At 38.2% G+C, this 21,076-nt stretch overlaps 1 protein-coding gene across 1 annotated transcript in view; it reads left to right on the top strand.

Moving 5' to 3' along the window:
- Positions 1 to 17,460, top strand: part of CHFR (checkpoint with forkhead and ring finger domains) — a 34,446-nt gene extending 16,986 nt beyond the window's left edge. Inside the window, exons 7-18 of the mRNA XM_050924123.1 lie at positions 1,261 to 1,482; positions 2,220 to 2,376; positions 3,446 to 3,600; positions 4,306 to 4,468; positions 5,390 to 5,532; positions 6,583 to 6,702; positions 7,219 to 7,302; positions 7,993 to 8,063; positions 10,005 to 10,092; positions 10,283 to 10,390; positions 11,984 to 12,056; positions 14,706 to 17,460. Of these exons, the coding sequence (XP_050780080.1) occupies positions 1,261 to 1,482; positions 2,220 to 2,376; positions 3,446 to 3,600; positions 4,306 to 4,468; positions 5,390 to 5,532; positions 6,583 to 6,702; positions 7,219 to 7,302; positions 7,993 to 8,063; positions 10,005 to 10,092; positions 10,283 to 10,390; positions 11,984 to 12,056; positions 14,706 to 14,748 (1,427 nt within the window). The 3' untranslated portion in view covers positions 14,749 to 17,460. The remainder of the gene's footprint in view (positions 1 to 1,260; positions 1,483 to 2,219; positions 2,377 to 3,445; positions 3,601 to 4,305; positions 4,469 to 5,389; positions 5,533 to 6,582; positions 6,703 to 7,218; positions 7,303 to 7,992; positions 8,064 to 10,004; positions 10,093 to 10,282; positions 10,391 to 11,983; positions 12,057 to 14,705) is intronic.
- The last annotated feature ends 3,616 nt before the right edge of the window (positions 17,461 to 21,076 follow it).

Here is a 21,076-nt window from a genome sequence, read left to right as displayed (position 1 = left end):
AATCTCTTACTGTAGAGGATAAAATGATAATGATCAAAATCCCTGCAAAAGTTCAAGTCAAAGCTCCTGATCGGTAGTTAATTTAATAATTTGTTCCATAAGAAAATAATAGGCTTAGTCCTAATGGCTCGGAGAGGAAATTGGGAGAATTGTGTGTATTCAAGGACACAGACAATGCATTTCAGTCATTAAGTGTTTTAATTTTGCAGCCTTCACCATCTTGGAACTTAGGTGCAGCTGTTGGGGATTTTTTTCCCTCACCAAGCTGGAGTGTAAACTTACTGAAACTATACATATCACATCACAAAGCTAACTACAACTGAATATTTGCCCGCATGGAGTTGCTCTCTGAGGAACCATTCTAATCCTCACTGTTGCTGCTGCCATTCACTAGTCCACTTTCTCCTATTCAGAGATTTTTAAGGTTAGAAGGGACCACATTGATCTTTTAATCTGACAAATAGAACAAAAGACAATTATTTAGAAGATGTAAATGATGTTCCCAGAAATGATACCTAGTTCCTCTGGGGATCCTTTCCAGCTACCCCCCTGCCACCCAGTTTAACCAAGTGAAAATCTACTCATGCTGTCATTCCGATTTACATGGTCACTGCAGGCTGCCTCCTGACCTTCAGTGTGTCCTCAGTCTTCTGTGCACCTATACTGCACTCTGTCTCATGACCTTGCTCCATCCCCAAATTGCTAAATGCTTCAAATACTGCAGCATTTTATTAGAAATCTGGCCCTGCCTGCTCATACTGGCTCCTTCCTAAGTATTGTTCAAAATGTGCCTTAGCCTTGATGTACTCTGCATATTATTCGTGCTCCCCCCAGACTCTTCAACCACTTTTGTGGAAGGCTGCATATGTGGAAGGAGGTAGGGGGGCTGTGTGTGTTTGTGCATGTGAGAGAGAGAGAATAAAATCACTCCAAGACCAAATCTTTATTACTAAGTACTGGCTTGGGGTGTATTTTTATGAATGAATTGTAAGCACTTCCATTTAGATGGGGAGTGTTTACAGATTCTGTACCAGTTTCTTTACACATCCTCCAAATAATCAGGTATATTGGGAAAACTGGGTCAGATGATATACCGTATAATCGTGCAAACAATGCCAGTAACACTTGTTGTTTGACGTGGCCTTTTCTCATTCAGATGATGTTTGAATTGGGGTGGGCATGTGTCATGGGAAATATAGTTTTTCTTCAGTGTTCCCTCTTTGTACATGTCTGTTAATAATCTCTGCTTTCATTTTACAGGATCACAGTCCTCTATTTTCATTCCTGTGCCTGCTTTCCCCACTCTAGAACCTCGGTATCCTGGAGCATCACATGAAGAACAAGGACAGCTGTATGCAAATAGTGAAACTTCTACTATCACTTCAAATATCATTGATAAAGAGAGAAATGAAAGTTTTATATCAGAGCCTCAAAGGGAAAAGGAGGAGGACTTGGAGCCTGCAAAGAAGAAAATAAAAGGAGGCTAGTATATTATAGTATTATATGACATATGATGTAGTCTTCTATTTAATCTTTTGTTTAAATAATTTGAAAGAAGACTGACAATCTGTAATGTAATCAGAAGCTTCTAATTATGTACATGGGTGGCTTGTTAATTTTTCACAAAATTCCATTTGGGTTAACTGAAACACAGGGATCTGAAATGACTTACCAAGGCTCAGTAGGCAGTTCAGTGGTTCAGTCTAGATGAGAATCCAAGACTCTAACTATATCTTATGAAAGTTTAAGAGTATTATTCCTTTTTTCTCTGTGAAATGAGTTCAGAATGCACCCCTATAACCTAGAAGGGCTTTAAAGGATTTGTTTAAATGGTATATAAAACCTTATTCAGAACACAATAGGTATTGCCATCTGGTTTTTAAAAACCCATGCCCTCAGGCTTCTATTACATGAGGGCAAATATGTTTACTTTTCACAAAGTATGCCTTAAAGGGACCAAATATTGCTGATTTTAGACCTGCTCCAGGCTTCCTGCTATTCTGTTGCTGGCTCAGTGAAAATAATGGCCGTGACTGTAAGACTGTGCGGAGGTCAGTCTATAAAGCAAGGACATCGGCTTTGTGACAACACTAGTGATGGAAGCAGATATGAATCATAATGCTTAGCTTTTTGGCTTAATTAACATTAAATAGGAAGGCTCTGACATCCATGGTCAATTTCATGTATTGTTATAACACTGAGAGATGTCTTCTCTGCAGATGAGAATGCTAGTCCATATCTTCAGATGACGGCTCCAAATCAATGTATAATTAAAGCTGGATCTGAAGGTGCAAAACCAACAAATGTGAAACCAGACAAAATGGAAGAAACACTCACTTGCATTATCTGCCAGGAATTGCTGCATGACTGTGTCAGGTACCTGTAATTACATGGGACTTAATACAGAGAATGCAATAACTGCTGTTTGGGGTAGTGGGGGTTTGTTTGTCTTTTGTAAACTATTGTATTCTCTTGAGGGTTGGTAAGATTTTCTCTTTTTATGCAGTGTATATACCAGGGTTTCAACATGTACACATCCCCCACCGTATAGTATTGAACAATTAGCTAGCTGCTTTAGGCTGGGACTTTCAAAGAAGCTTAAATGGTAGAAGTGTTCACCATCTTACAAAGCCTTGGACATAGACCACAGTCAGAGGCATGATACAGGATTTAATGGACCGTTGAGTCAATCTGGTATAGCAAATCTCATGGTGAATTCTAGTTCACTTGGCCAGTGGACGGTGAAACAAGGCTCTGACTCTTCTTTAATCAACATTACCATTTTCTCCCACTAGACTGAAGTGAAGTGGAGTATATCAGGTAGCTTAGCAAGCAAAGCAGATCAAACTGAACATGAGATGCCAGTTGAAGTGTGTGATTTTAATGGATGCTTTCCCATCGTCATATGGGAAAGGTGAACATCTTTGCCTCAAGCATATATTTGGAAAAGGCTCAAAATTATAGGGGATTATAAGTAATTGAACTATTTTATTAAAATTAATTTTAAAAATGAAGCAGTGTCCTTCTTCAGTAATCAGAGGTGCTAGATTAATAGCACAGCGGTCTATATTAAATCCTTGGTCTCTGACAAGACTTACAGTAATATGACGCTAATTGTGAATGTATTGTACATGCTTTCTACAATCTACTAAATCCTGAGATTATCCACTAATTTCCAATAGACTGCTAAACATCCATCATCTGATTGGTAACAGAAATGTGGTCACCAGTTCAACTCTTCTGTGTAGTCCTGGCCCCTTGTGAAACAGATCTTCACTGTAGAAAAGCTAGTGGAAAAACAGACTTCCATTTCTTGATTATCTAAATAGATATCAAAGGACCATGCTTTTTAAATACTTCTGTATTTAAAGCTTATACAAAAGGCCTGTTTTGAGTCTTGGGATTTCTCATTGTCCCTGTAATGTAAACCTGTTTGTGTTTCCAGCTTGCAGCCCTGCATGCACACCTTCTGTGCTGCCTGCTACTCAGGGTGGATGGAACGGTCTTCTCTCTGTCCAACTTGCCGTTGTCCAGTTGAACGTATCTGTAAGAACCATATTCTGAATAACTTGGTTGAAGCCTATCTAATCCAGCATCCAGGCAAGTTGGAAGTGTATTTAATATACTTACATCTACAGCATGTTTCAGATATTAAGTGTGAAATAGGTGTATAAACAGAAAAAGATCTTTATCCATAAAACCTTCTGTGCCTATCTTACTATTTTGCCTGTTGCTCTCACGTTGCCATAAGAGAAAAAGAACTAACTGCCAGTTAGTGTGTCAGAATAAAGTGTAATCCTCAAATACCTGAGAATTGAAAGCAATTTATTACAGGAGCCTTTTTATAATACTAGACCTGAAAGCACTTAACAAATGTTAAGGGTGTTGTGAAGCTAAATTCATTATGAGAGGGAGGGAGGTATTGTCAAAGAGAAGCACTGAGAGATGAGGCTTCCTGAAGTTAGATTTTTTTGAAAAAACAAGATTTGAATTTAATTGTCTAACTTTAAGCACCTACTCCTGAAAATTTCATCCTAACTAACTTACCCAAGGTCATACACTGCTATTGGCAGAGCTGGAACTAGAATTATGAATTCTGGGCTTCAGTCTTGTGCTTGTGACTTTATAAAATGTCAGATACATGAGCATTACATAGCTACAAATACTGTAGTCACATATTCATAAATACTGGGTACATTGTTTAAAAACTTGCAAGGTGAGGGAGATGATTTTGCTCTGGAGTAGTCGATTTGATGATTTACAGCCATCTCTTTCTTCACGTTCATATTTGTGTTTCTTTGGCAGATAAGTGTCGTAATGAAGAGGATGTACGTAGTATGGATGCCAGAAACAAAATCACTCAAGACATGCTGCAGCCTAAGGTGCGAAGGTCATTTTCAGATGAAGAAGGAAGTTCTGAGGATCTGCTGGAACTGTCGGATGTGGATAGTGAATCCTCAGATATCAGGTATGTGCATTGGCTTAGCTTTGTTTCGGTCTGAGTGCTGGCAGTCTCAAACTAAGCTAGAGTGCTGTGTTGTTAGCTGCAGCCATTTGCAAAACTGGGGTTTAATCTTTATTGCATCCCTCATTTTTTGAAGCCCTGTCGGTATGTTTTCATGATCGTTGTGAGGGTTTGGTTTTGATTTAATTTTGTTTTCAAGTTCAGTTTTGGAACCTCTGTAATAATCTCAAAACCGATAGATAAAATGCTCTTTATAAAGGAAACAGGGAGCTGATCCAGGTCTTGGCACAAGCTAAAGTATCCCAAGATCCCCAGTGTGCAGCTCCAGCCGTGCTACCTTCTGCCCCTGGCATTCCCTCTCCAGCAGAGGTCCAGTAGTGGGTGATGTTGAGCAGCAAGCGCTTTCCTGAAGGTTTGCCAGATATGAGGAGGATTCCCAGCTGGTTGGCTAAGCCAAGTTTCTGGTGCCAAGGGGATGGAGTGGAACAGAATGGTGGATCTGGCCCTAAATCACATACTGTTGTAACTTTTTGTCCTCCTTTTCCCCCCATCCTACACCTTCTTGGACTGGAAGCCACGACAAGCATTGTGTCATTTGTAGATCTTGGAATGCATCCAGCTCACTTGTGGGCTCAGTGTAAATAACAACAATCTAGGGCTACTTGCACTCACTTCTGGAACTAAAAAACTTGACATGCTTCTGAAATAATTGTCTTTTTATTTTACCCTTTCTACTTTGAAAGGAACTAGGAGTTCAATACTTAGCTTCACGTGATTTGTGTTGCTGAACTCGTAAGCTTCTATATCCAGATTTTATCTATTGAGCTTAGGCTAACACTTTATAAAACCAGAAACAAATAGCTAGTTGAATCCACTCTAGAAACTATACATATAAAATCCAGTAACCTGATTGTGTCCTTTCAGTCAGCCTTATATAGTGTGCAGACAGTGCCCAGGATATCGGCGACACTCCATTCCGCCACTTCCTTGCCCAGGCCAAGAGGGGGAAGCAGGAGGATTACAAGCATTGGGAGATGCACCATCGACATCTGCCGACTTTCCTGCAAGTCAGTGTGATGAAAAGCTTGTTAACGTGGTACTGGGACACTAAGAAACACATGTCACTTATGAGGAAAGGACACTTTCTTGAGGTGTTGTGAAAGTCAGCATCTTCCCTAGAGTCTTGAGATGTGAAGATGACTTTCCTGGGTTACTGAGGGATAAGTCATGCCTTTCCTATTTATTTAACAAATACTATGTGCTCTATGTTTAAATAGCTAAACATTATAGCTGAGTGGAACCATTTTCTGTCACCCTTGTGGGAGTACAGAATAATCTATGTCTTTGTGAATTTCAGCAAAAGGCAAACCCCTACTACAAAAGCAGATTTACGACACTCTATTTTGGAGTTATCAGTGACATAGGTTCAAAAGCTTACAGGATTTGTAGTGCTTATAGGGTGAGTGTAGATGATTCTACTCAAGGTAGTAAGTAATCCACTAACTACTAGGGTTTAGTTGGATTTCCCAGGGAGGGGAATAAGTTGTAGAACATCAACTGAGGAGGGTCATATGAAATAATTGTTCTCCATTCTTCATCTTGTGGGTTGACAGCCTTGATTTTGCTGCTGGTGGATAAAATTGAAGGTTCATCAAAATCAAAGTGGTATCAAAAGGTTGTCAAGCTTTTTCTCCTGCTGTTTCAAAGCTGATTGAAAAAATCATTCATTGGCTTTGACTAGTCAACGCTAGAGTCTGCATGTATATGTATGATGAGAGAGATATGTACTCAAATGTACAAGCAGAAAGCTAGAGAGAGAACTTAACAGCTATATTGCCCAAAATACACTGTTTAGGAGCAATTGTTTCTTTTATTTTCTTAAGCTATTTCCCTGTATTAATAAAAGTCTTGTAGTTTAATAGTGTAAAAAGGTATATTGTTTAGAAGCCTTAACACCAATTTCCCTATTTTTCTGTATAGCCTTCTAAAAACTTCAGTGATATTGCTTAAGTATCAAGTTCCTCTGCTCTTTGGATGCTGATGTGTGTGTCTAACACTCATTGGTACTGTGGTTCCATATTATATAATTCTTTGGGGTTTTATTTCTTTAAATCTAGCTGTCCAGGAGTATGTTTGTCCTTCTCAAGGAAGTCATGTAATATGCACGTGCTGTTTTCAACCAATGCCAGACCGAAGAGCAGAGCGTGAACAGAATCCCAATATTGCCCCTCAGCAATGTGAGTAAACTTTATTATCCTAAAAACAAATTTAATTCTTATTGCTAATCCTAGGTCTATTTGAAAGACATTCTAACTATATCAGATCATGTGCTGTTACAAGAGAGAGTCTTCCTGCTTCTGTGGAGTTTAATTAAGTAATATTAATTATATCTCTACTCTAAGCACAATTAATGCAAATTGTTTTGAAATATATTAGCATTTTTCAACAATAGTGTGGATGGAAAGACTTGTGTATCTTTGTTTTTATAGTGATATAACAAAATGCATTAGCTGACTGATATATATATATATATATATATATATATATATATATATATATATATATATATATATTTTTTGTGTATTGTAACATTTCTCATATAGCCCCCATTTATGTCAGGTTAGTTGTACAGCGGAGCAGTGTTTTGTGTAAAGCCCTATGAGCTTTGGGTTGTTATGCTCCTTTGTAAGACCAATATACCCAGACAGTGGTGACTGCCTTGGGTTGATCGTGGCTTTTCTTTGTGTTCACAGGTACAGTTTGTCTACAGCCATTCTGTCACTTGTACTGGGGCTGCACTCGGATGGCATGTTTTGGCTGCTTGGCACCATTCTGTGGTATGGCAAGAGAATCGCTGTATCAGCTATAGTCACTTTGCAAACAATAGTGTCTCGGTTACTTGGATTTTACTAAGTTTAATTTTTAATATAAATGTAATGTTGTAGTTCAGATTAGGCTTTACCTCAGTCACAGTCATGGCACAGAAAAAGAGAGGGGATCTATGTATGTTGTCATGTTCCAAATACGTGTAACTCTTTAAATGTATAATCCTTAGCTTTGACATGCTTTAACACTTCAATATCAGATCAAGCTAGAAAATTACTTTTGCGACTGTAAATAGCACCTTGGATATTAAAGAGAATCTTGCAACATTTCAGACTAAGGAGAAAAACATACAAATCAACATAAGAACATTGAGAGCCAGATCTTAAAATGTTAGAGAAGACACCCACTTCAAAAACTTTTAGACTATACCTTTAAAATGGGTAGTAGAAGTCACAATTAATGGGTTATTGTATTGTTAATTGGTACTGAGCAGCAGTGGCTCCTGTGGACTGTAATGAGTAGTGAGCTGCTTAGTACCTAATCTTGGATCAGTTCCTAAAGTTGGGATGTTACATGATATGCTTCAATATGTGTTTGCATAAACTCATATACTGTGTTCATAAAAATCCATCTTTGTTACAAAATAAGAAAAACTTATTTAGAAATTTCAAAACAAAGATAATTTCTCCTCTTCTTAACAGAAATAAATCTTGGTGACAAGTGTTTAGATGGAATCCTAAACAACAACCATTATGAGTCGGATATTCTAAAGGTATGTTTAAAAATTACTATATGTTGGATATGAGCAAGAGAACATGTAACACTGAGACTGTGACATACCAGGTGTTTAAAGCAAGAAATCCAGAAGGAGACACTCTTCTCCTTTATCCATCCCATTGTGTATAGGTCCAGCAGCAATTGAGTGATGTTTGTTCATTCACTGTCTGGAGATGCAGGTAGTGTCTAGGCACAACTAACATTATCTTTAACTCAAATTCCATGAGTTATATTTTGTCTTGCATTTAATCACTCCATCCTCACCCCCAAACTCAGTGTCACTTTAACACCATTAGCCTAATCCATTAACTCTCAGGCAAATATTCTTTTCAAAGACACAGTGAGTTTAGAAGAGTGAATAAAGACATCGGGAATGGGTTCAGTCTTTCATGTTGGTACATGTCTTTGAGAAGAGTGCAGGAGAAGACACAATGGACAGTAACTGTTCTGAGCTGTTAATGAGTCAGGCTTCTACTGTATATAATAATACCTTGCTCTGATGTAGTGTGATAGTTTCCCCATCTGTGAAATGGAAATACTAAGATGAAGTGGCTTTCCCAAAGTCATCCAGCAGGCCAGTGGCATGAAATAATATACATGCTTAGATTGTGTAAAAATACATATTTAAGGATTTAGACATAGTGTTCACCCAGTAGAGTGTAATTACTATGTAGTGTGTGTTTATGTAAATATACCTGTACACACACATACACATAGGGATTTTATATTGTGGTCTGTCGAGCCTAAAGTGCACTCAGTTCCTGGATGATGAATTGTAATGGATTTTGGCTCAGTGTGTCACCTGTGGGATCTGCTCTGCACCAGCACTAAACTGACGTTATTAAACATCCTTTCTGTAAGGGTGGGGGAAAGGTGTTCACTAGCAATGTTGCATGTGGTAATCTTTACAATAGGGCTGTGTCCTGGGTGGCAGTTTTTAGGTGTGCCACCAGTGGGTCTCTGAAAGGCAAACTAAATAGTTCTTCCGCTTTCAACAGAGCTGACCAAGTGTAAAACTTACCTCACTGAGCAAATGGCCAGCTGGAAGTATAGTATTTATTTCTGGGTCATCTTTTAGCTATTTCAATTTCTATGCAGGAGGAAGTGTAGAGATTTGAACTAAAATTCCCTCCAAGCTCTCCTAAGCACTCCCCTACCCCTGCTCTTTCTCCCCAAAATAAGCTGAAAAATCACTTTTCCATAATCATGGAGATTTATTTCTCCCACCTGCACTTCTGGTGCAGGTGTGGCAATGATTAAACACCAGAGAAATCATGTTGAAATTAAATGACTAAAAGACACCTTCTGGAATTCAGATGCACCTAGCAAACAGGTGTTACAGCTTTATACATATCAATGGTGACTTGCTAAGAAAACCGGTTCCCAAGGTCTATAAAAAGTGTAATGTCCAAAAGATTAATAATGGAAAAAAATCTGCAAAGAAAATTAGGCTTATTAACATTTTTTCTTCCATTTGAGTTAATTTTAACTTCAAGTATATGCCAAATATTATGTACCTGAGCATGATCCATGTTGTCTTTAGTTAAGGACACTGGGTAAAATCCTGGCCCCATTGAAGTCAATGGAAGTTTTGCCATTAACTGTAATGGACCAGGACCTCGCCTAGCATGATTAGGCTTCAATCCTGTGAAGTCTTACACACATGCTTACTTGCAGTGGGACTACTTGAATACTTAAAGCTAAATACCTACATTAGTATTTGCGGGAGAAGGGTCATGGTGAACAAAGAGTATTGACTTTAAGTATCGGTGATCTGACAGTGATAATATTGGTAGTCAGGTTAAAGAAATATCAATAATTTGGATTAAAAATATAAAATGAAATGCATTTTGAAAACCTATTTAGACTTGCATTTTTGTTACATTAATATCTCTTAGCCTCTTCTAAATACACATTTTTAAATTCCATGTTTCAGGATTACCTGGCATCCAGGGGTTTTACATGGAAAAACATGTTAAATGAAAGTCTCTTAGCTCTTCAAAGAGAAGTTTTTATACTGTCAGGTAAGTCTCTTCGTTCTTATGTTTATTTTGAGTGGCATGCATTTCAGTAAGTAATAGTGGATTGTGCTAAACCTATCCTGCTTTCCTAAGCTGTCTGTGTACATGCTCAGAGCGGTCACTGCATTTTTTTGAGACGTTAGATTAAATGAGACTTAAGTTAATGCTGTGTACAAACTGGCTTGTTCTCCAGATTACAGAATTACTGGGAACACAGTGCTTTGTTATTGTTGTGGCCTCCGCAGCTTCCGAGAGCTTGCCTACCAGTATAGGCAGAATATTCCTGCTGCTGAATTGCCAGGTGAGGAATCGGGAAAAATTAATTTGATCCGTGACTGTGCAGGCCTGGAAACTCAGGGTATGTCTACGCTACCCGCCGGATTGGCGGGTAGTGATCGATGTATTGGGTATCGATTTATCGCATCTAGTGTAGACACGGATAAATAGATCCCTGATCGCTCTGCCGTTGACTCTGGAACTCCACCACGGCGAGAGGTGGAAGCAGAGTTGATGGGAGAGAGGTGGCCATCAATCCTGTGCCGCGAGGAAGTGAAGTAAGTGATTCTAAGTCAATCTAAGATACGTCGACTTCAGCTACGTTATTCTCGTAGCTGAAGTTGCATATCTTAGATCGATTTTGCCCCCCTCCTCCCACAGTGTAGACCAGGCCTCAGAATCAAACCTCTTTCAGTTAAATGGATCCTCCCATGCAGATCCTTACACCTAGGTGTAGTCCTGTTGCAGGCAGTCAGTGGTTCCCTTTGCAAGGGTGAGGTCTTATGTTGGTTGCCTTACTCGTGAGCTGTTGTAAAGCTTGTGTGTTACCAGTTCAAAGAGCGGCTAGTGCCAAAACCTTCATAGGGGATTCTTTGCCTCCAATATGGCTTGTTGTTTTTTAAAATTTTAAATATTTGAGGACAAAAGTGCATACTAAAACACTTCAAAAGTAAAGCATAATATACAAGAACAATTAGCTGTTGACTTTAATTTAGCTATCATAAATCCTTTGCACATTTTAAATGCAAATCAGGTGCTGATATTTTCTGAATGATATCTGACTATATTGGCTCCATGTCATTAGGTGGTTACAAGAATTCATCCCAACATGCATTCTAAAACTGCTGAGCAGTATAGAGCTTCATTAGAAGATAGTAAGGGCAATTGTATCTCCTTCAATTCCAATGTGTCCACAGTCCGTTGGGGGCAGATGAGCCCTTCCATTAATCTACTTTTAACTCAGTTATGCACTGCAACTCTTTTTTTTTTTTTTTCCAAACAGTTCTTGTTGTTAGCAACAGCTTCTCCACTCAATTACCTGCTAAGTATGCTGCTGCCAGTTTCAACACAGCATGGGGCAGACGGGCCAGCCTAGTATGTTTTAATTTTTATAAGTAACATTTTATCTGCTTAGGGAGGCATGTTTGACTATTCAGCTTTACATTCATTATAACTGCGCCAAAATTACAGAAACAAAAATAATCACGACATTTTTCTCAAATTCTGTTTTGAAGTATATCTGAACTGTAACTGGTACATGATGTCTTATGTATTTAAGGCCTGATCCTGTTTCCACTGAAGTCAGTGGCAAAACTCCAAGTGGCTTCAGTGGTGCAGGATCAAGTCATTATGCAGAGGGCTGGTCCATGTTTGCCCCCAGTGTATGATGGGTTTTTCTGCGCTTCAATATGTATTTTGTAAAAATGACAGGAAACTGATATGACTTAAAGCAGTTTCTTGCAAGAGGAGATCTTCTCTATCCTCAGCAACACCTAAGCAAAGCCATTTACTGCAGTGGATCCTAATGTATTTCAGCTACATTGACTTTTGTCATCTGCTACATCTTTATTCATTACTTTATGCAATAAATGTGATATTATCGTGGTTTATTTTATAGTGACTGTCACATCACGTCCTGATTGTTACTGGGGGCGCAATTGCCGGACTCAGGTTAAAGCACACCATGCTATGTGAGTTGGTGGTTTTTTTGTTTTTGTTTTTAAGCTTGAACTTAAAACTATCAAAAAATCAGGCATAAGTAAACAGATTACACAAGCACCTGTGATCTGAAATAGCCAAGTTTGGTACACTTTTGATCCTGACTCCCCAAGCCTAGTCATCATTTCCGACTGAATCAGACTTTCTAAGTTCTTTGTGCCTGGGCTCTTCTCAGATGCACTGCATAAACCCTGTTCTGGTCCCTATTTTGAAGTGTCATGGGTTTCCAAGGATACTGGGTGCATCTGAGGACAAGATTACTCTTGTTGAAAGTGGTTATCTGACATCTCCCTGTTGGAAACCGGTTGAGAACCTGTAGCTTTAGGAGTCTGATGTGGCCTGCCATTCCTTGTCACCAGTGTGGTTCCAAGAGTTTCTTTCTCTGGATTTGTTCAGCTTGGGCTCCTGGTGAAAATAAAGAATTAAGCTTGAAGAGAGGAGGAAGAGCCTTCGCTTTTCAAGTGTATATCAATTCTAGGGAATATAGACTCCAAATCCACTTGTGAAAGACAGACCTATGCAGCTGCCAGTGGGCAGGGGCAGCTCTAGGTATTTTGCCACCCAAGCATGGCAGGCAGGCTGCCTTTGGCGGCTTGCCTGCGGGAGGTCCCCGGTCCCACAGATTCGGCGGCAGCCTGCGGGCGGTCCGCCGAAGCCGCGGGACCAGCGGACCCTCCGCAGGCATGCTGCCGAAGGCGACCAGCAGAGCGCCCCCTGCGGCTTGCTGCCCCAGGCACGCGCTTGGCGTGCTGGTGCCTGGAGCTACTCCTGCAGGGTGATTTGCATAAGACTGCATGTGTGATATATTTAAAAAGAAGGGTTTGATTCCTTTAAATCCTAGTCAGCTGGGTGGGAATTTCTTGGTTATATCTTCTTTTTGGTAGAAAAAGAGACTCCAAATAGTTAATGGAGGACAGTCTCAGGCTTCTCAAGGTGCGTGATCGTGCACGAGAACTAACTAGAAGTTCTATCTATAGAATTAAAAAGATCTTTTTTCCCCACAAAGGGCTGGATTCAGACCTAGCGTAAACCTGTCTAACTCCACTATATTCAGTGGAGTTGCACTCACTCCAAGCCTAAATTTGGCCAAAAGTTAAAGGATTTAACAGCTTGCTTAGCTCAGAATTGATTTACTCTATTAAGCAGAGTGAGGGTAGGCAGAAATACTGTTCCTCACTTTATGAATAATGATCCATGTTCTCAGTTCCTAAAGAGGAGCTGTCACTTTCCCTGTATTGAGAGATTGCTTTAATGAGCAGAAGGTCCTGCTCTGTCTACCTAATTCTCTGAGAAGACTATGCAGTTATCATAATTTTCCTTTAATTCAGACTACTGTGGTCTGAAAATCATCCATCTGTGCAGCTTATACAGCCAGATCATTAGAAAGATATTAAAAATATTCATCCGCCAATGTCTTCCAAGGGTAAAGATTTTGCAGAATAAACCCACAAACTAATTTTCTTTCTCTTTCTCATAGATTTAGTTTAGGTGCTTTGGTGTACATCTGCAAGAGTTATCTGTAGCACTGGGCTGCATTGTTGTTGCTAGGGGAGATTTTGATGCGCTTGGGAGCTGATTCAGTGTCAAAACAACTGCCAACCTTTCCTATTCAGATTGAAGTTGGGTTTTTTGGAATTGAAGGAAGCTTTAGTGATAATTCAGTGCTCTTTCTTCAAGCATTAGCTGTACACAGAACTTTGGACAAGTTTCTAGTTCCAGAAACCCATGAAACAAAACAGTCCTGACACACCACTTTTACATCATACATCACTTTCTGCATGAGGCAGAGCTAGTCTGCTAACTGGTGTGGGTTTAAGAGTAGATTCTTATTAAATAAGAGGGCTGAGAGCCTCAGGCCTTTTACACCATCTCCTGCAAACATCTATATGCTCAACTCTCAACTTGTGCCTTAAATACATGTTGGGGCACTGAACCCATCAGAGAGAACACAAGAACAGACAAGAACTTGACACTAAGAAAGTAGTACATTTCTAGAATTCTGTGTTACCTATCTAATCCAGGATGATCAGTATGCCACTTCCATGGAACCCAAGTCACTTGGGAAGAGGCATCCTTCCTCCCGAAAGTGGGAAAGTTTTCCACTCTCCTTTATTTCCAGCAAGAGATTCCAGACTCATCTTGGATCTCAGAAATCAAAGAATGTGTATGTTGAAATTTATTTGTTAGCCAGGTTAATATGTCCTGAAGATTGTCTAACAACTTCAGTTCCCAGTGAGACTCCTAATGCTGACTGCTGAAAATGACCACTGTCTGTCAGGGCAAGATTACTTCTGCTAATGTGTCCTGTCTTACTTTAAATCTAGGAGTCAATTATGTGGTGGTATAGAGGAATGCAGTTAACAGGTTTTCAGAGTACATAATGTAATTAACAGTTGTTGGGTAGTAGAAATACTGAGAAATCTATTATGAAAAACTTTATGGAGCATAGGATTCAGCCTAAAATAACAGGCCTCAATGACTTCAGGTTCTGATAGCATTAACATGTATATGTGCTGCTCTAAACTTTTGTTTGACTTTAAAATATCCTAAAGCAGGTTTGATTCTTTTTCATGGTGGTGTACTTCTGAGAGCAATTCTAAACGTTTTTGTTTTTATTTCAGGAAATTTAATCACATTTGTGAACAAACACGTTTCAAGAACTGAACTTTCTGAAATTGAAGCTGTCTGAATATTTGTAGTCTTTAGAAAGAGGATGGAAGCCCAAAATACTGATCACATAGGAAATGTTTTCAGGGGATTTTCATTATTCCCTCACAGCAGGGAGTTAATAACTTTTTCATCAGGTACTCTGGTGTGACCTTTTTAATTTGTAGAGTTTAACAGTTATATATGAGTAAGTGAGAACCTTTCGAAAGAAAATCTGACAAGCATTGCATTCCATCCTCATTATTACAGTGTTACTATTTCACTATACTTAAATCACGTAATAGCAGCCATACATTGGAGGACCTAACAATAATCAGTAAGGAGTGTATTTGCACTAAATGTGTCTGAAAATAAGAGAAACCTTTAGATTAAAATGGAAATGCTCTGTATTGGTAACTTAATATCAAAGGAGGAAACTCAACACATGTTCAGACTTGTCCACTGCTATCTTGTCATTAGAATTGCAGTTGGGTTGGAAATCTATTAAAGTTCACTTTCACAAAACAGGAAGGTGATCTGGTATATGTTCATCAGAATGGTTTTTTGTTAATTTTTTTCCCTACTCATTAAACAAAGAACGGCTTCAGCTTACAGCTCCAGATCAGAACAGTGCTTTCCAGGAACGCTATAAAGGAAAACATTTTTTTTAGCTTAGTAGTAATGATTTTTTTTACCATTAGAATTAAATAACTCAAACAGTTGCACAAATATTTACAAATCAGACTCAAATTTGGGATAGTAATTGCTTATGAACAAGCTTCTGCTTTTAATAACTGTTTAGCAATTTTATATTAAACTAAACCATTATTGACATAGAGCAGACAGTAAGACAAGTTGGTGCAATTTTTTAAATGTATTTTTTGGTGTGATGTACGTTAGCTAGGCATGTAGTTTTTATCTTGCAGCTGTGTTCTAGTGTGTGCACATCGGTAAAAGCATAGAAAAGCTGCCACTTCAACAGAATATAACAGATTTACAAGAAAGAACAAATGTTACCTACGAAAAGGTCCACCACAGATGAACTTTAGCAATATGGAGAAATTCTTTTGATATGGGGGAGATTTTAAGGGGGACATTGGTGTCTCTAACATTTTGAGTATGTAGACTTAATTTTTCACTCATCTATTTTTTGCTTAATTGTGTTCAGAACATTTCCTGAGCATCATAAAAGTGTGATGTAGTCATAAATATTTCCTAGTCGTCTGGCAACTAATGTTCATATGCTTGACTTGGACCAGCTTTTCATAAGTATCATACCCAGAGAGCAAAGTAGAATGGGAAGAAAGAGTACAAAGTTACCTCTGTATATATCATGTTTTAGGTATGCCTTATTTTGCAAGCAAGATTTATACTTCAACATGAAAAAATACACTCTGTGCTATGTGTTATAGTGCCACACAGGATGATGTAGCATATTATATCTGTTAGTCAATTAATAAAAAAAAGTACAACACTGCACATGTTAATATAAATGCTAGTTAAAAATAATAGATTTCTGTTCATATTTTAATTTTAAAAGTAGATGTTACAGTGATGGGTCTGTTGGTAATATCCATAATGCTGTTAAAAGTACACTTGGGTGTGGACTTCTCTTCCTAATCTCTGGGCATTTCCTCCTGTGAGTAGGGTTGAAATCAGATCTGGAATAATACTTGAAACTTGTTAACAAAACTTTCTGTCTACTTTTTACTATTACTAACAATGTTCTGTTGCATCTGTATTCATATTTTATGTTTAGAAAGATTGATTTTTTTTTAATGGTTATTATATCTTCTCAGGACAGCCATTCCCAGCTGTTTGGTCTCCATTTCAACACTGGCTGTGCATGTAAGCAAATTGCATGTATTTGTGGAAAGAGAGCCTTTGCACATTACATGTAGAAATGTGCTTTGCATTCTCACTCACTGCTTTCCATGCCCCACATTGGCTTTTAGCATAGACTTGTCACTATGCTAACGTTCAAGTCCCAAATGTGTGGAATTTTTTGTGGATTAAGAATAACGTCTACAACCCTATGTACAACTTCTTTTGCACCTGCACAAGCCGTTGGGACGTATGTGACATTAAAAATCTGCAACAATCTCAAGTACTTGACATCCAAACTACCTGTATAGTAGAGGTTCCTTATATACCTTTTATGTACCCCTCTCTTCCCCCCCTCCCCAATAGAGAATAAATATGCCTTTCTATGCATAGGGGGTTGAAGTAGTGCAATGGAATGAGAAGTTTTTTGTGATTATATTGTACTTGGAAGAGCTGAGAGATTAACTTGCAAATGGGGAAGGTGAATGAATCCTGATCTTTATATGCTCTTAAGTAACTAAGAGCATCTGTCATGGGTATTACATACTCTTATACATTAGTCCTTTTAAAATGTATGGTTGCCAGGTGATATTTAGATAATGTGATAACTGTATAAACTATACTTGGTGTAATTGTTTAAATACTGTAAAGGTGCACCATATTTTTAACCTGTCTAAAGCATACCCCCACCCTCTTTATAAGAGACATTTGGGAGCTGAGCATGGAACCTTGTAGAATAGATGTTGTGAAAACAAGAGTGATTATGATAGGGCTTAATGTAGTGGTGAATAAGATACAGTCTCCTTCTGTGAGAAGGTTCTTTTATAAAGAAGGTGGAATGCAGTTCTTCCAATTCTTTTTGTGATTACCTGGACTAAAAAGTTATTAAAAAAATTACCCACTGAAGCTGTCTGTTTCCATTTCATCTGAGCTGTTCAATCTCTCCTCAACACAATCTGTGCATAGATGATATTGCGCACACCACCTTCTGACGTTCAGTCATATTGCCCATGATTTGAAAGTTATTGAGTTTTTACATCAAAATACCAGACTTTAAACTCTTAATAACTGAGATGAAGGTATTACCTGGAGAGAATCCTTGTCTTTGGCATGTGAGAGATCTGGCTTAGCCTCCCTTACATACCTGTCAAAATAAATTTGCAAAGGATCTCCAATCTCTCTGCAGGATTTATAACAAATGAGCTGCACTTCAACTGAGTCCATTGTACTTGAAAGTAACCACGCAGACATAACACTTCTTTTAAATAAGAAAAATTCTATAAAAGGGACAGGAGCAAAGAGTTTTCCCTCCTTTTGTAGAACTGGATTTTCTTCTAACTTCATGCAAGAGTATCTAGATACTGTGATCACTGTCATTCTAAAACTGCTGACAGTACTAGAATAAGATTTAACAGCGGGCTACAGAAAATGAATATTGCAATATTAAAAGCCAGTCTTGATAGTCTAGGTTATATGTACACATGAAAAGATTCTGAATGGCTACTACAGATGGAGAAGTTAAGTCTGCTGTAGAAAGTTGCATACTTACCAACTTGGAAAAACTTTTATTCACACCAGACTTCATTTGACTATTTGATGAAAATAGTAAAGCCAGTCAAAATTGTTATAGTTTCAAGTTTTTATGAGTTAGGATCTTAGCATTTCTGAATTCTTACAGTTCTCACACTAAGATGGAAATTGAAATCCTTTAATATTGTAGCTAATCCTTACTGCTGTTTTTTAAGCCAGCTGTCATTCATTCTTCAAACTAAATTGAAAAAAACATTAAAACCCAAACTTTAAGCAATATACAGTGAAAGTATAATCCTGCTCCGTAAGCTGTAAGAATAAGAGACTTGTAGACATTCAGACCTGTAACTGCTTTGGATGTTCTACCAGCATTGGTGGGTTTAAGTACTGTGTACTCTATTTTAGAATGGACTGTCTCATATTTAACACAATTTAAAAGGAAGCAGTCAATTTTTGGTCTTGCCAGAGTGAAGTCCTGTCACTTGAACAGCTGTAGCATCATGCAGGCAGCTCTGCTTTACCCTGCTTATCCATTGTGGAAGGAGTACCTTATGAAGTGGAGTGAAAGAAAAGAGCAACATTTAATTTTAGGTTTTAGAGTGTTCACATCTGTCCACGAAGCACTTACAGGCATTGTTACTCATGGTCATCCTTACTGTGGGTTGGATTTCAGTCAGTGCGTGGGTAGTTTCCATTACAGTTCTCTGAGCCATCTAGGCCTCCATAATTTACACCTAAGGTGAGATTGTGCTCCCCTTAAAGTCAATGAGGTTGGTCTTTGGCTATGAGTAATAAATAGTAAATAAATAAATAGTAAAAACACACACTGTAATTGTTAGTGCAGTAGTTCTCAACTTTTAAATGGAGGCTTTAGTTTAGATGGCTTAAACTAGTCCTTTTGGATTTTTTTTCTTTTTGAAGTGGGAATTGGGGGAGTTCGCTCTGTGAGAAGAGGATCACCACCAAACCACAATCATTTATGCTTCCTGACAAAACTTTTCTGGAAAGAGGTGTTATTTCATGCTGACTATCCTCTTGGGGAAAAAAAATTTGCAGCACAAGGACTGTTTGCTTATTCCCTTGCTTTCAGTATTGCATTTGAGCAGTTCAGAGAATGTGCCTGGTAGTTTTCCTGCCTTTTTTGCCTTAGTTATTTTCCCGCCTTTCTGTATCAAGTGTGGGAACAGAGGCCCCAATTACAATGTCAGGGACCAGCTTCAGAAGAAAACTAACTTAAGTTATTTCCTTTGGCAATGCCTAATATGCAAAGATTGTTTCTAAATCTATATTTCAGATCATCTTGCTTTTTTTTATGGTTGGCTATTCTGACTTTCAATGAGATAATTTCATCCCTAAGCTCATTAGTTGCTATAGCATTTTTTGTAATTCATTTTCTAAGGGCGCCATATGAGATTTAACATCGTACATTTCCAGAAAGGCCATGAATGTTTTTTAAATTTTAATCTCCCAGTCAGCTATTTCTTTCAATGCTGATGTTACAACTGCTTGGATGGGTTAAATGACTCCATTGGCTTGGGTCTTGTCACCTTTCTTTCCCCTTTAATTGTTTACATTTTATCCAAACAATTCATTCTAGCTTTTTAACAAACTGTGAATTTATTAGAATATTTCAAATGTTTTGATAAGTGAAATCAAGCCAAACAACCATCTTGCTGCAAACTGTTTTTCTACTTTGAGGGAAAAAAGCAAATATAAGCAACAAAATTAACATTGGTTAATTGACTGGATTTTATAAAATGACTGAAAGGAAAGTAGGTTTCTGCTAACAAACTGACTGCATCTTCCTGCCCAATCAGCTCCCTGTATTAAAAATTCTACATACGAAGTGTAGTGGATATAAGTATTAAATGCTTGTTTAAAACACAAATCTAAATCTTCAGGTTTAGTACAACAGTAACTGCATATTTGACCCTGCTAGGTGTTTAATTCCCTTAAACTTCTCCTTGCCATTTTAGCTACCTATGAGTAGTTGATTGCTTCTGAAGAAAACTAGTGCCCTGCAACCTTGTTCTGCTATATGGTGGTAGGGTCGCTTCAGAGAACTGCTGCTACCTTGCTCTTGCTACCAATGAGCAAAACCAGGCCCATGCCTTCTTTTGAAATCCTGTTACTGCCAATTAGCTAACATTGTGGGTGAGGGGGAAAGGTGGAAGGAACTACCATCTTACTGCGTTTCTGATACGGACACTATAGGTATAACATAGCCCAAAGATATTTCTAATCAAATATAAAGTGAAATATAGAAAGGCTTTCATATCAGTTTTACACATTACAGTAGAATCCCCAAGTTATGAAATCAGTGTTATGAACTGACCAGTCAACCACACACCTCATTTTGAACTGGAAGCACACATTCAGGCAGCAGCAGAGACCCCCCCCCCGCCCCCCCCAAAAAAAGGAATGCAGTACAGTACTCTGTTAAATGAAAATTACTAAAAACAAGGGGAGGGGAAATTGACAAGGGAAAGAAACTTTTGGTGCTTGTTTCATTTAAATTAAGATGGTTAAAAGCAGCATTTTTCTTCTGCATAGTAGTAAAGTTTCAAAGCTGTATTAAGTCAATGTTCAGTTGTAAACTTTTAAAAGCATAATCATAATGTTTTGTTCAGAGTTATGAACATTCTCCATTCCTGAGGTGTTCGGAACTGAGGTTCTATTGTGCTTTTCTAGGTTTTAGATTCATAATCTCTTGATACTTTTTCCCACGTAATTGTTAAATTACTTCCCTCTTCCTGTTAGTGGTTTTTAACCTACTGTACCTAAGAAGAGTTCTATATAAATAAGAACATTAATTACAACTGCAAACTGATGAGCTTGTTTTAAAAGTAAAATGGGTCACAGGGGACAGGTTTAAATACTCACGATAGTTGAATGCGTTTTTGAACCCTGGCCCTTTTTTTAAAATATAGGACTTTAATGCACTTTTAAAAGAATTTCTTACAAAAGCATTACTAATTTGCTCTTTTTTCTG

The sequence above is a fragment of the Gopherus flavomarginatus genome, chromosome 15 (assembly GCF_025201925.1).
Source record: "Gopherus flavomarginatus isolate rGopFla2 chromosome 15, rGopFla2.mat.asm, whole genome shotgun sequence".
In the NCBI taxonomy this organism is placed as follows: domain Eukaryota; kingdom Metazoa; phylum Chordata; order Testudines; family Testudinidae; genus Gopherus; species Gopherus flavomarginatus.
The sequence above is the reverse complement of the archived record's forward strand: the minus strand, read 5'-3'. Positions and strand labels throughout refer to the sequence as shown.